The sequence below is a fragment of the Pan paniscus genome, chromosome 11 (assembly GCF_029289425.2).
Source record: "Pan paniscus chromosome 11, NHGRI_mPanPan1-v2.0_pri, whole genome shotgun sequence".
Lineage (NCBI taxonomy): Eukaryota > Metazoa > Chordata > Mammalia > Primates > Hominidae > Pan > Pan paniscus.
This window is the reverse complement of record NC_073260.2, coordinates 33,946,348-33,960,041: the sequence shown is the minus strand read 5'-3', so window position 1 is coordinate 33,960,041 and position 13,694 is coordinate 33,946,348. Positions and strand designations below refer to the sequence as shown.

At 39.7% G+C, this 13,694-nt stretch overlaps 1 protein-coding gene across 3 annotated transcripts in view; it reads left to right on the top strand.

Moving 5' to 3' along the window:
- The window catches only part of SLC44A1 (solute carrier family 44 member 1), a 194,355-nt gene extending 180,905 nt beyond the window's left edge, over positions 1–13,450 (top strand). The window contains exons 16-17 of one of the 3 annotated variants that reach the window (XM_055117767.3): positions 2,911–3,032; positions 11,883–13,450. In XM_055117767.3, coding sequence (XP_054973742.1) covers positions 2,911–3,032; positions 11,883–11,886 — 126 coding nt within the window. In that variant the 3' untranslated portion in view covers positions 11,887–13,450. Of the gene's footprint in view, positions 1–1,044; positions 1,140–2,910; positions 3,033–11,882 lie in introns of all 3 variants that reach the window. The other 2 variants (XM_055117768.3, XM_034967914.4) reach the window with 2 other exon arrangements.
- The last annotated feature ends 244 nt before the right edge of the window (positions 13,451–13,694 follow it).

Sequence of the window (13,694 nt, the reverse complement as noted above, 5' to 3'; positions counted from 1 at the left end):
TGACTGGGAGAATGTGAAGGTCTCTGCCCACACATTTTTGGTTCCCCACTATTTCTTTGCATCTACTTAAAAAATAACAATAATGAAATAATATCAATTGCTATTTCTTGAGAAGCTTTTAGGAGTGAGTTATCATGCTGAGTATTTATATACATTACCTCATTTACTCATGCAGAGTAGATGTATTTCTTCTCATTTATAGACAAGAAAACAGAGACTAGGGAAGATTGGTAATTTGCCCAAAGTCACAATTATTATCTGCCAGAACCTGAATTCAAGCCCAGTCTCTATAAACAAATTATTAAGTGGATAAATTGGTAAATAAGCAAATAAATGAGTAAGTAAACAGGATGATTATACACAGGTGAATTGAATAAATTGCTCATTATAGATAAAATATTAGTTACAACCAAGTAAAAAATATAACCCAAAATATGCAAGCATGACAAAATAATATTCTCATGACCCAAAGATAAAGACAAGATACATATTAAATAATTCCTATCTTCTGTTTTTCCTTTTCCTTTTTTTTTTCTCTTCGAGACAAAATCTTGCTTTGTTGCCCAGGCTGGAGTACAGTGGTGCGATCATGGCTCCCTGCAACCTCCGCCTCCTAGGCTCAAGCAGTTCTCCCATCTCAGCCTCCGGAGTAGCTGGGACTACAGGCCCACCGCGCTCAGCTAATTTTTTGTATTTTTTAGTAGAGGCAGTGTTTCACCATGTTAGCCAGGCTAGTCTTGAACTCCTGAGCTCAAGCGATCTACTCGCCTCAGCCTCCCAAAGTGCTGAGATTAAAGGCGTGAGCCACTGCACCTGGCCTATCTTCTCTTTCCCTTAACATATTAGAATTTCCCAATGGTGTTAAAACTTCTTGAAAGCAGGACCAAGTTATAATATTCTTTCATTTGAATGTACTATATTCTATTCAATAATTCTCCTATAATTGAATTCAGCAATTTCCTCTCAAAATTAAGGGATTATTAATAATGCTATAATGATCATCTTTGTATAGAAATATGATGTCTTTAATTTATTTTTTTATAGAGACAGAGGTCTCACTACGTTGCTCAGGCTGGACTCGAACTCCTGGGCTCAAGCAAGTCTCCTGCCTCAGCCTCCCAAAATGCCGGAATTCAGGGGTGAGCCACTGCACCCGGCCTCAGAAATATGATTTTTAATAGTGGAAGTATATTCCCTTTTATTAAACTTTTATTTATAATCTTTTTATTATAGAGATATCTTTGCCACCCTGCTAATTCTTTCCTTTAGATAGACTTCTGGAAAGGGAATTACTACATCAAGTGGTGAAGGCACTCTATGAATGTTGATACATATTGCCAAATTGCTCTCCAGAAAGGCTCTACCAATCCTTTGTACTAAAGTCTATGAATGTCACCATTTTCCACATCTGGCAGATACTCATATCATCATTCTTATCACCCTTAATAATAACGGCAAAAGATGACAGCCCCTTGTTATTTTAATTTGTATTTTTTAGTAATTTATTAGTCCTTTATGTTTCCTCTTCCATAAATTCTGTATTCATGTCCTTTGCCATTTTGTTATTGAGATGTCACCATTTTTCCTACTGTTGAATAAAAGATTTTTATGTATTAGGGATACTAGTACTTTTTCAGTCATACTAGTAGCAAATCTTTTTCCTTCTTTGTAGTTTGTCTTTTAATTTTGTTGGTGATACTTTTACCTATAATCTATACGATGTAAATTTTTGATAATTTCCTTAAGCCCCCAAATCAGTAAATTTATTGATAATTCCCTTACGCCCCCAAATCAGTAAAATAGTTACCTATATTTTCTATTTTTAAAAAATTATTTTCTTTTATAAATTAAGATACAATTTATATTCTATTTTTAATGGTTTCCTTTCACTTTTTATACTTATTAATAGCTAGAAATAATTTTGTGATATAATATGGAGTCAGGCCCATTTGTTATGTAATTTATTCCTTCCCCCATCAACTTGTGTGGATATTTTGTCATATGGAGTAGATCTATGATATTCTAAGAAGTATAGTTGTTCAGAGTTTAGACTCTGTGATCAACCACATCTGGGTTCAGATCCTAGCTCTGCCATCTTTTTGGTCCTGGGCAAGTTACTTAGCCCATCTAATTCTCAGTTTCCCCATCTGTAAAAGACTGATTGTTGGGAGGATTCCATTATCCTGAGTATGCAGAACAGTCAGCATGGTCTGTGCTACCTAGGAAACATTTAGTACAGTATGCATTCACTACTAGAATTATGACTATGATATCGATGAAGTTATTCATAACTTTTTTTTTTTGAGATGGAGTCTCGTTCCCATTGCGCAGGCTGGAGGGCAGTGGCGCAATCTCGGCGCCCTACAGCCTCCGCCTCCTGGGTTTAAGCGATTCTCCTGCCTCACCCTCTGGAGTTGGAGTAGCTGGGACTACAGGCACGCGCCACCACGCCCAGCTAATTTTTGTATTTTTAGTAGAGTCAGGGTTTCACCATGTTGGCCAGGATGGTCTCGATCTCCTGACCTCGTGATCCGCCTGCCTTAGCCTCCCAGAGTGCTGGGATTACAGGCATGAGCCACCACACCCGGCCGGTTATTCATAACTTTAATAAATTCTGATATTCTTGAATGGTGCAGGAATACTCACTTCAAACTTTTAATGAGTTACTGGGCATATGGTCAAAAAATAAAACAAAGCTGCATTCACATCTCCACAGTGGCTGTTTGCTTGTCTCACTCACAGGTAAGTGATACGCTTCCACATCCACAGGGCACACAATTTGTATCTTGCCTTAAAAGGAAGAACTGAAAGGATATAAAATCAGATTATCTCAAAGGTTAGAGTGATTTAGGAGTAGGGCTTTTCTGTATTACTTTAATCTTTTTGGTTTGTTTTCATTTTTGTTTTGAGACGAGGTCTGGCTCTGTCATCCAGGCTGGAGTGCAGTGGCACGATCACAGCTCACCGCAACCTCCGCCTTCTGGGCTCAAGCCATCCTCCCACCTCAGCCTCCCAAGTAGCTGGGACTACAAGTATGTGCCACCATGCCTGGCTAATTTTTGAATTTTCTGTAGAGACAAGGTTTTGCCATGTTGTGCAGGCTGCTTTCAAACTCCCGGGCTCAAGCTATCCTCCTGCGTTGACCTCTCAAAGTGCTGAGATTATAGGCATGCACCACAACACCTGGCCCTTCTGTATTACTTTAATTTTTGACAATAATTATGCATACTGAGGGGAAAACAATAAAGATGTACCCTTGGAAAAAGTGCTTACCTCAATGAAGTTACAGATTAATCATCATCCAAGATTTAGAATTTATTGCAAATAGTAAAAACATTAACACTTAAATCTTCAAATATGGAGAAGCCTTTTAGGAACCATTTCAAGGTATGCAGAAATTTGGTGTGATCTCAATTTTATTTAAATCTTCTTTCATATTTCTTTATGCATGTGTATACCTTAATTATAGGGTGTAAAATTACAAGTATATATATATTTTGAGACAGGGTCTCATTTTGTTGCTCAGGCTGGAGTGCAGTGGCATGATTACAGCTCACCACAGCTTTGACCCTTCCAGGCTCCTCCTGCCTCAGTGATCCTCCTGCCTCAGCCCCCTGAGTAGCTGGGACTACAGGCATGTGCCGCCAATGCCCGGCGAATTTTTAAATTTTTTGTAGAGACATGGTCCCTCTATGTCTCCAGCTCCTTGGCTCAAGCAATCCTCTTCCCTTGGCTTCCCCATGCCTGAATTACAGGCATGAGCCACCACGCCTGGCCTAATTATAGTTCTTATGATGTGGAGCTCAATCATCTATTACTAAATTATTTCATAGTTATTTTCTTTCTCCTTTTTAAAAAATTAAGATATCATTAACATATCATAAAACTGACCATTTTAAAGTGTTTACTTCATGGTTTTTGGCAAATGCACAAAGCTGTGCAACTATGACCACCATGTGACTCTAGAACATTTCATTGGCCCAAAGAGAAACTCCATGCCTTTTAGCAGTCAGTGCCTATTCCCTCACCCAGCCCCTGGAAACCACTATTCTACTTTATTTTGCTGTGGATTTGCCTGTTTTGGATTCATGTGAAAGAAATTATGCAATATGTAGAATTATTTTTGTCAGCTTTTCACTTAGCATGTTTTCAAGTTTCAATAATGTTGTAGCATATACCAGTATTTCATCTCTTTTTATGGCTGAGTAATGTTCTGATGTGTGATATATTATATTTCGTTCATTTATTCATCAGTTAATGGATACTTAGGTTGGATTTGCACCTTTTCGCTATTCTGAATAATGCTGCTATGAGCATTCGTATACAAGTTTTTGTGCGGACATACGTTTTCAATTCTTTTGGTTATATACATAGGAGTGGAATTCCTAGGTCATATGGTAATCCTGTATTTAACTTTTTGAGGAATGCCAAATTGATTTACACAGCAGCTGCCCCATTTTACATTCCCACCAGCAATGTATGAGGGTTCCAATTTTTCTACATCCTCGACAAGTGTAAGTTTCCATCTTTTTGATTATAGACATCCAGTGAGTGTGAAGTTGTATCTCAGTGTGGTTTTGTTTTGCATTTTCCTTATGACTAATGATGTTAAGCACCTTTTCATATATTCATATGATGAAGTCAAATTATCTATCTTTTCCTTGGTTGCTTGTTCTTTTGTTATCATGACTCAGAAATCATTGTTTAATCCAAGGTCATACATATTTAGCCTTAAGTTTATCTTCTGAGAGTTGTATAGTTTTAGCTCATACATTTAGGTCATTGATCTATTTTGAATTAATTTTATATATGTCATATATGGAGTATATGTAGGTGTATATGTATGATATATTTGTAGATGTCCAACTTTCTTCTTTTGCATGTGGATATCCAGTTGTCCCATCTGGACAACAACTATTTTTTTCCGAATGAATGGTCTTGATATCGTGTCAATGTCCAAATCAATTGGCCATAGATATATAGGTTTATTTCTAGATTTGCAATTCTATTCCATTGGTCTATAGGTCTTAGTTGAGCTCTTGATAAACACTGGCATGAGATGAGTATATTTCATTCTCTAACAAGTGCCTGGAGTATAGCTGAACACTAACTGGCCCATGCTGCTTACCTGTCAGCTGACGTGAGTAAGAGATTGACAGCCTCCTCTGAGACATGAGGATCATAAGAAGGGCATGCGCCTGAAAATAGTTTGTACCTCTGATCAGCTCCAAGAGTCTCCATAGAGACAAAAAGACAAATAAGGTCCAAGTTCCAGTCCATATAGCTTGGCTAAAATAATCTGGAGCCTAGTAATTTTTAGGCAGGTATAACTCATACACCCATCTCAGCACCCTCAAATTCACCTGATAAATATTTATGGAGTCCCTGTTCTGTGCTGTGTACAACAAAGCAGCTTTAATTTGAGGATTTTATTTCCTGGCATTCTTCCAACAAACTACTTGCAGCAAAGTTGCCAAAGACAGTAAGCTGATTGTATGAAGGTATCATTATTTATTTATTTATTGAGACAGGGTCTCACTCTGTTGCCCAGGCTTTAGTGCAGTGGCGCAATCTTGGCTCACTGCAACCTCTCTGCTTCCTGGGTTCAGCAATTCTTGTGCCTCAGCTTCCTGAGTAACTGGGATTACAGGCATGCGCCACCACTCCTGGCTAATTTTTTTATTTTTAGTAGAGACGGAGTTTCACCATTTTGACCAGGCTCGTCTCGAGCTCCTGACCTCAAGTGATCCGCCCACCTCAGGCTCTCAAACTGTTGGGATTACAGGGGTGAGCCACAGCATCTGGCCTGAAGTTACCATTGTTATAGGCCAAAAACAGTTGAATGGTGGCTCTTATTTTTGAAAAGTTGATTTATAGCCCTTCTCTTTGTCAATAATTAGCCAGTAGGCCAATTGTCTCTTCAAGCCACTCCTTGCTAAAGGTAATAAAACCTTATCATTTGTGTATAACGGAATGTTTGGTCCTTCTGTTTTGCTTTGTTGAAGGTAGGAGTGGCAAGATATCTGCAGGATTGCATTAAATTTATCCAAAATGATATTAGGTTAACATGCAAGTTGTAAAGAAGGGAAGCAGAGACAATTATTCCCTGGGCCTGGAAGCTTCATCCTTCTGCCTTTAGGGACCAAAGCTTTGTTGCCATATGGTCTGCCATAACAATCCAAGATTGATCCCTTTCTTCCTGTTTACTGGTGCCAGAGATCCTAGAATAGCAAGGTATAGTTTGTGTCTGGTAATGTTTAATCTTGATGACAGCTGGCACAAGAAACATAACCCTGAACCTTGGAACAAAGATGGTTTTCTGCTCAGTGCAAGTACTATTGCAGCGTTATTACAGCAAGCTCAGAAAGACAGCCAGACTTCTGAATTACATTATTCCTTTTTAAGTTGCTAAAATTGAGGCTGAGGCAGGAGAGTTGTTTGAGGCTTCCATTTGACACTGTAAAAAATAAGAACTTCAGTTCATCAAAAGACACCATTAAAAGAGAGAAAAGGCAAGCCACAGACTAAAAAAGGATATTTGCAAAGTACATATTTGGTAAAGGACTCCAAACTAAAATTTATAAAAACTTTTACAAATCGCCGGGCGTGGTGGCTTACTCCTGTAATCCTAGCACTTTGGGAGGCCGAAGCGGGGTGGATCACCTGAGGTCAGGAGTTCAAGACCAGCCTGGCCAACATGGAGAAACCCTGTCTCTACTAAAAATACAAAAATTAGCCGGGTATGGTAGTGTGCGCCTGTAATCCCAGCTACTCGGGAGGCTGAGGAAGGAGAATTGCTTGAACCCAGGAGGTGGAGGTTGCAGTGAGCCAAGATCGCACCACTGCACTCCAGTCTGCGCGATGGGAGCGAGACTCCATCTCAAACAAACAAACAAACAAACAAAAAACTTTCGCAAATCAGTAAGAAAAAGGCATCCCAAATGGATGAAAGATTTAAATGGGTACCCCACAAAAGGGGATAGCCAAAAGGATAGAGCATATGAAATGATGCTTAACATCTTCAGACACCATCCCCTACTCTGTACAGTCAGGCAACTGCCTTTTTTCATGCTCAGCAGACAGAAAGGTATTCTCTGAAGAAGTTAAGACAGATCTTAAGGGAGGAGCATCCAAAACAGAGGTATCATATTAAGTCAGGGGGAGTAAGATACCGCACTCCCTCCCACTGCCCCCGCCACCCCACTCCCCCGCCGCCCCTGCTTCACCCCTCCTCTGCCCAACCCATCTCCTAGAATTCTCACAACCAGGCCTTTACCCACCAAGCAGGAAACTGAAAAATATTCTCCAGGGAATCTGACCAGCCCAAAGGAAAATGCCTAAAGATGCTCACACAGGGGGTTCTCTAGCTAGAAAGTCCAATCAAGTCATTATACAATGAAGCATTTCAATGACAAGATCTACCCACGAATAAAAACTTCCAATTAATTTTAGTGCTGCTTTCTTAAATAAGAATTACCAGACCCTTGGGGCAAGTCTCTACCATGAAAGACAGAGATCAAAACAAAGAGAAAGACAACAACAAAGCAACTTAGAGGAAACAGACTATAAGGTAGAAGAAAACTGTAAATTACTAAACTCAGATAATAGAGAGGATTGTAATAAAAAAACTAGTTTGCTATTTAGGCTGGTCAGTGGCTCATGCCTGTAATCCCAGCGCTTTGGGAGGCCAAGGCGGACGGAACATTTGAGTTTAGGAGTTTGAGACCAGTTTAGCCAACATTGTGAAACCCTGTCTCTGTTAAATAAATACAAAAATTAGCTGGGCATGGTCATGCATGCCCATAATCCCAGCTACTTGGGAGGCTGAGGGAGGAGAGTCATTTGAACCCCTGGAGACAGAGGTTGCAGTGAGCCGAGACTGCACCACTGCACTCCAGCCCGGGTGACAGAGCGAGACTCCGTCTCAAAAAAAAGGAAATAAAATAGTTTGCTATTTAAAAGAGGAAGATTCAGAGAACAAAAAAATTTAAAATAGAAAAAAGTGTAAAATTCATAGAAGGGTTGAAAGATGAATTTGAGGAAGACTCTTAGAAAGTAGGGCAAAAATAAGATGGAAAAGATAAAAGTAGAGATTCATTCCAGGGGATTCAATATCCATGTAATAATTCCTTTACACCATACATTTATAGAAGGAAAACTTGTTTGGACCAGTTAATTAGATGTAGTCTTGGACTTTAAGATGGAGAAGGATGTTCTGGGCTCCCAAGGGATCTGACACAAACAGAAGATTCAGGAAGCTTTGAACTGAATCTTCCAGTCACTCATTGGATGAGCTAGATTATGCTGTGAGTTTTCATGTTCAAGGATAGTAGGAAAGACACAGCATCCAAGTGTAATGAAATCACATTTATCAGACTGTATACTTTAGTCTTAAGGGTTGCATTTAGCTTTTTAAATAATATTTTAAAATTTAAAAATAGGAAGAGATCCAGGCACAATGGCTCATGCCTATAATCCCAGCATTTTGGGATGCCAAGATAGGCGGATTGCTTGAGCCCAGGAGTTTAAGACCAGCCTAGGCAACATGGTGTAATCCCATCTCTACAAAAAATACAAAAAATGTAACCAGGTGTGGTGGCACTGGCCTGTAGCCCCAGCTACTCAGAAGGCTGAGGTGGGAGGATCGATTGAGCCTGGGAGGTCGAGGCTGCAATGAGCTGTTATCATGCAACTGCACTGCAGCCTAGACAACAAAGCAGGAGTCTGTTTCAAAAAACAAAACAAAAAAAAAAAAAAAAAAAGGAGGAAAGCTGAATATAATATAGTCTCCTGGATAGGATTGTGGAACTGAAAAGGACATCAGAGAAAATTAATGAAATCTGAATAAAGTATGTGTTATGTCTGCGCCTAATTGAAGAGACTACCCAAATAGGCTAAGTGTGAGCAGCAAGGCTGTTGCAACAAGGCTGGGTGCAAGTGGGCTGAGTCTGAGAAAGGAGTCAGCAAAGAGTGGTGGGAGTGGAACTGGTTTTATAGGTTTGGGGTAGGTAATGGAAAGTTACAGTTAGGGGCTGTTTTTTGGACAAGGGAAGAATGTCACAAGGTGCATAGTCATGAGGTGGGGGAAGGTCACAAGGCACGATATCACAAGGTCAATTGATTAGTTAGGGCAGGGCAGGAACATATCACAATGGTGGAATGCTGCAAAGTTGGTTAATCAGTTAAGGCAGGAACTAGCTGTTTCTTTTTCTTTAGTGGTTCTCCTGTTGCTCTAGGCTTTGTGACTCCAGGAGGCCTGTATGTGTGGGTCAGAGGGGTCACAATGGCTCGACCATGGTGTAGCCTGTTCAGAGGACCTTACAGTATGGAGTTTAGCTAATAGCAGTGTACCAGTGTTGGTTCACTAGTTGTGACAAATATATCATAGTAATGTAAGATGTTAGCAATAGGGGAAACTAGGCATGAGGTAGATGGGAACTCTATATTATCTTTGCAACTTTTCTGTAAACCTAAAACTATTCTAAAATTAAAAAGTTTATTTGGCTGGGCGTGGTGGCTCACACCTGTAATCTCAACACTTCGGGAGGCCAAGGCTGGTGGATCACCTGAGGTCAGGAGTTTGTGACCAGCCTGGCCAATATGGCAAAACCCCATCTCTACTGAAAATACAAAAATTGGCCTGGCATGGTGGTGTGCGCCTGTAATCCCAGCTACCCAGGAGTCTGAGGCAGGAGAATCGCTGGAACCTGGGCGGCAGAGGCTGCGGTGAGCTGAGATTGTGCCACTGCACCCCATCCTGGGCGACAAAGCAAGACTCTATCTCAAAAACAGAAAACCAAAAAAAGTTTATTTAAATAGAAAAATAGGAGGAAAGAACTTTTATCTTAACATCAGACAAATCACAACTTTGGCATAAGCCTAGTGACTAGGCCACATGATCATAACCAAGCAACAATCAGTCAGATGTCAGTCTAATCATAGGTCCTGTTATTTTCAGTAAAGGGGAAAAAATCATGAAAGTTTAAACTGCAAGTCAAAGTGTGTAAAATCATAAAAATGGAGTAGCATGTGGCGTGGAGCTTCTATAGTCCCAGCTACCGAGGAGGCTGAAGTGGGAGGATTGCTTGAGCCCAGGAGTTTGAGGTTACAGTGAGCTATGATCATGCCACTGCACTCCGTTCTGGGTGACAGAGCAAGACCTTGTCTCAAATAAATAAATAAATAAAATGAAACTGGTAAGACAGCAAAGTTTAGGTGAGGTGTTGTGGAAAATAGGAAGCCATTGCTAATTTCTTGAGTGAGGAACTAATGTGGCGAAAGCAACAGTTTAGGGATTTATTCCATCAGCAGCCTGCCAAATGGATTGAAGTTGGGAAAAATCTGAGGCCGGGGGATCAGCAATAAGTGGCATGTACTAAAATCTCAAGAATAAAACCCTAAAATGAAACTTTTGGTAAGGGTTTCAAGCAACGTTATTCTTAGTGCCACATGTGACCTGTTTTAAGCACCTGGAGACAAGCAGAGCCTCTTGTGGAGACAGATGTATCAGATCTTCACCTGACTTCATTTGATATCTGAATCATAGAACTATCTCATACCCCCTTCTTCCAAGTCCAAGCTCTCCTGGCATCCTGTGGTTAGGACTGTATCTTGTTACTTCTGCTTATCCTGCAGTGGCTCTGGGCTTGTTTGATAATCAAACTGAGCCGGCCCTTATTTTTAATTTTTAACCCATCCTAATGGGGCTTTTTTATTTGGAAATGATTTTAAACTTATAGAAATGCTGCAAGAATAAGAATGGTACATAGAACACCATGCTACATATTGTTACACCTCTGTTAAACATGTATTTTACCCCATATGCTCATCCATTCTCTCTCTATCTATCTAGATCTCGATATCTATCTATAGATATATCTATATGTATAGATAGATATCTAGATATATCTAGCTATTGAGATCTAGATATAGATATAGATGTCTATAGATATAGATATAACTAGCTATTGAGATCTAGATAGATAGTTGTCTAGATAAGTATCTAGACAGATTGATATAGATATATACAGAGAATATTAGGTCCATACTCTCTCTCTCTCTATATATATACACACACATATCTATTAGGTATATAGTATATACCTAATACTTTTGGATCATTTGAGAATAATGTATATATGTCATTGCCCTTTAGTCCTAAATACTTCAATGTGTATTTCCTAGGAATAAGAATATCCATTTAAAAGAACCATGTTATACTTCTTACCTTCAGTTCATTTACTTAGTCACTATTTCTTGAATTGAACCAAACTATTAGAACACCCATTATCCTGGTCTGATCTGACCCACTGCTAACGGAATTACAGGAGTGAAAAATTCAAAGTTTCATTTGCATTTCAGATTTTGGTCTTTGAGAGTACCATAGAATCAAGTTTTGCAAATCAGCTTTGAATTTGACTCACCATGGGTTTGTTTGATTCAGTTCAACTGTTCTAAAAACCTCTTTGTCAAAGAACAATACTAATGCCAACAATGGCAAACACTAATCTAGCCTTCCTTGATATGTGTCAGACAGTGTTTTAAGTACTTTGTATTTACCAATGCATATAATCCTTACAACAACCTTAAGGAAACCATAATTATCTCAATTTTATACATTGGGAAATGTAGGCACAGATTTTAAATAACTTGTGCATGAATACACAGTTGATAAGGGGATCTCCCAGATATCTTTTTAAATTTGTTAATCTGTGTGTGTGTGTGTGTGTGTGTGTGTGTGTGTGTGTGTGTGTGTAGCCTTCTTACATTTCATAATGTTTTCTTTAAAGACGATCCCACACTATTTCTAGTTATTGATTACTTCTCATTGTGTCATGTTCCCCTAGGACAGAAGCATTCATTTTCTTGATGTGTTTTTTCAGCTGAAGAAAAGGTGACTGGTCTCATGAGCCCTGAAGAATGAACTCAGAGGAGGTTGTTTACATGAGGTTCTCCCACTCACCAGCTGTTGAGAGTCTGCGATTATGAAGAGCAGGATCTTATTACTTCAATGAAAGCATGTAACAAGTTTCTCAAACCACCAACAGCCAAGTGGATTTGGTACAGTGCGGCTGTCTAATAAATAATCAAAAGCATTTGATAGAAATCTGTCTTGCAGCACTGTCTTCACATTTAATGTTGCTTTCTCTTCTAGTCTCGGGTATGTTTAAATGATTCCCTTTTCTCACTCTAGCGCCAATACTGGCCTGAAGGCTAGATCCCCAGCGAAATTCTTGTTCAGGCTGGGTCTGTCGACTTTGACTCTGCTATTTATAGAGCCAATGTGGGTTAATAACTACTATTTATTGAGTGCCCGTTCCATGCCAAGCATTAGGCTGGGTGCTTTACATAAGTTTAATCCTCACAATAGCCCTGTAAGGTTGCACCTATTATCTCCACTTTGACCACGAAGAAACAGAGACTCAGAGAGTTTGTATCCTATGTGTAAGATCACACAGTTGTCAGAGTCAGGATTCAAATCTAGTTCTAACTCCAAAGCTCTCCACGCTAATGTTGTTTTGCTTATTATTGCTCCAAAGATAATTACCCCAACACCTTATCAATGCTATACTTCCTCTCATGATGGCAGTGTAGGTATGTGGGAAGTGTCTGAGATGGAGGACCAGGGAGTCTTTAGAGGCACAAAAGAATCACAGAATTATCTTCTAAAAAAAACCACAATATTCTTTGAGATCAGGAGTTGATAAAATATGGCCCCCCGCTATTTTTGTAAATAAAGTTTTATTGGGAACACAGCCACACCCAATCCTTCATGTCTATGGCTGCTTCTGCCCTACAGTGATTGAGTTGCATAGTTGTGACAGATTCCATATGGCCCCCAAAGCTTAAAATGTTGACTATTTGGCCCTTTCACAAAAAGTGTGCCAACTTCTGTTTTAGATGACTTTGGAAGAAAGTCAACCATCTTCATTCAGGCCAATGTATTATTTTTTCCATTTGACTGCAAAAGTACTTAAAGATTTATAATGCTAAGGTAACTACTGTATTCTAATGGTGGTGGTGGTGGTGGTGGTGGTGGTGATAGAGTGGGAGGTGAGGGGGGCTGTAGGGATCTAACCAGGAAAGCGAAGGGGCAGGGAATAGGAGAGGTCTGGGCCTCTGGATCCGCAGTCAACTCCTCACCCCAGACTCCTCCCACTCATGTCCTTCCTATTTCTCCTGCCAAATCAACTGTCCTAAAATAACTCATTGCTCATAAACATGCAAGTGGCTTCCCCCACACAACATGCTCAGAAACCAACACCTTGGCCTGGAATTCAGAGACCATTACAGTTTGACCCCTACTAATCTCTCTCTCCACCCACTTTTCCCCTTTTCCTTTTTTTCATCATGAGGAAATCATGCCAAATTTGAGTTTATATATCAAAGCCAATTTGCTTGTCTTTGATTCACTTTTATGTAGCAGAAAAATAAAAATATACTACTTGTAGGTGTTTGTTTTAGTCCTTTTTGGTGGCTGTAACAAAATACCACAGACTGGGTGGCTTACAAAAAAACAGAAATTTATTTCTCACAGGTCTGGAGGCTGGGAAGTTGAAGATCAAGGTGCTGGCAGATTCAGCATCTTGTGAAGGGTTGCCTCCTGGTTCACAGATGGAACCTTCTCACTGCATGCATCCCCACCTGATGGAAGGACTGAGGGATTTCTCTAAGGACTCTTCCATTCATGCCAT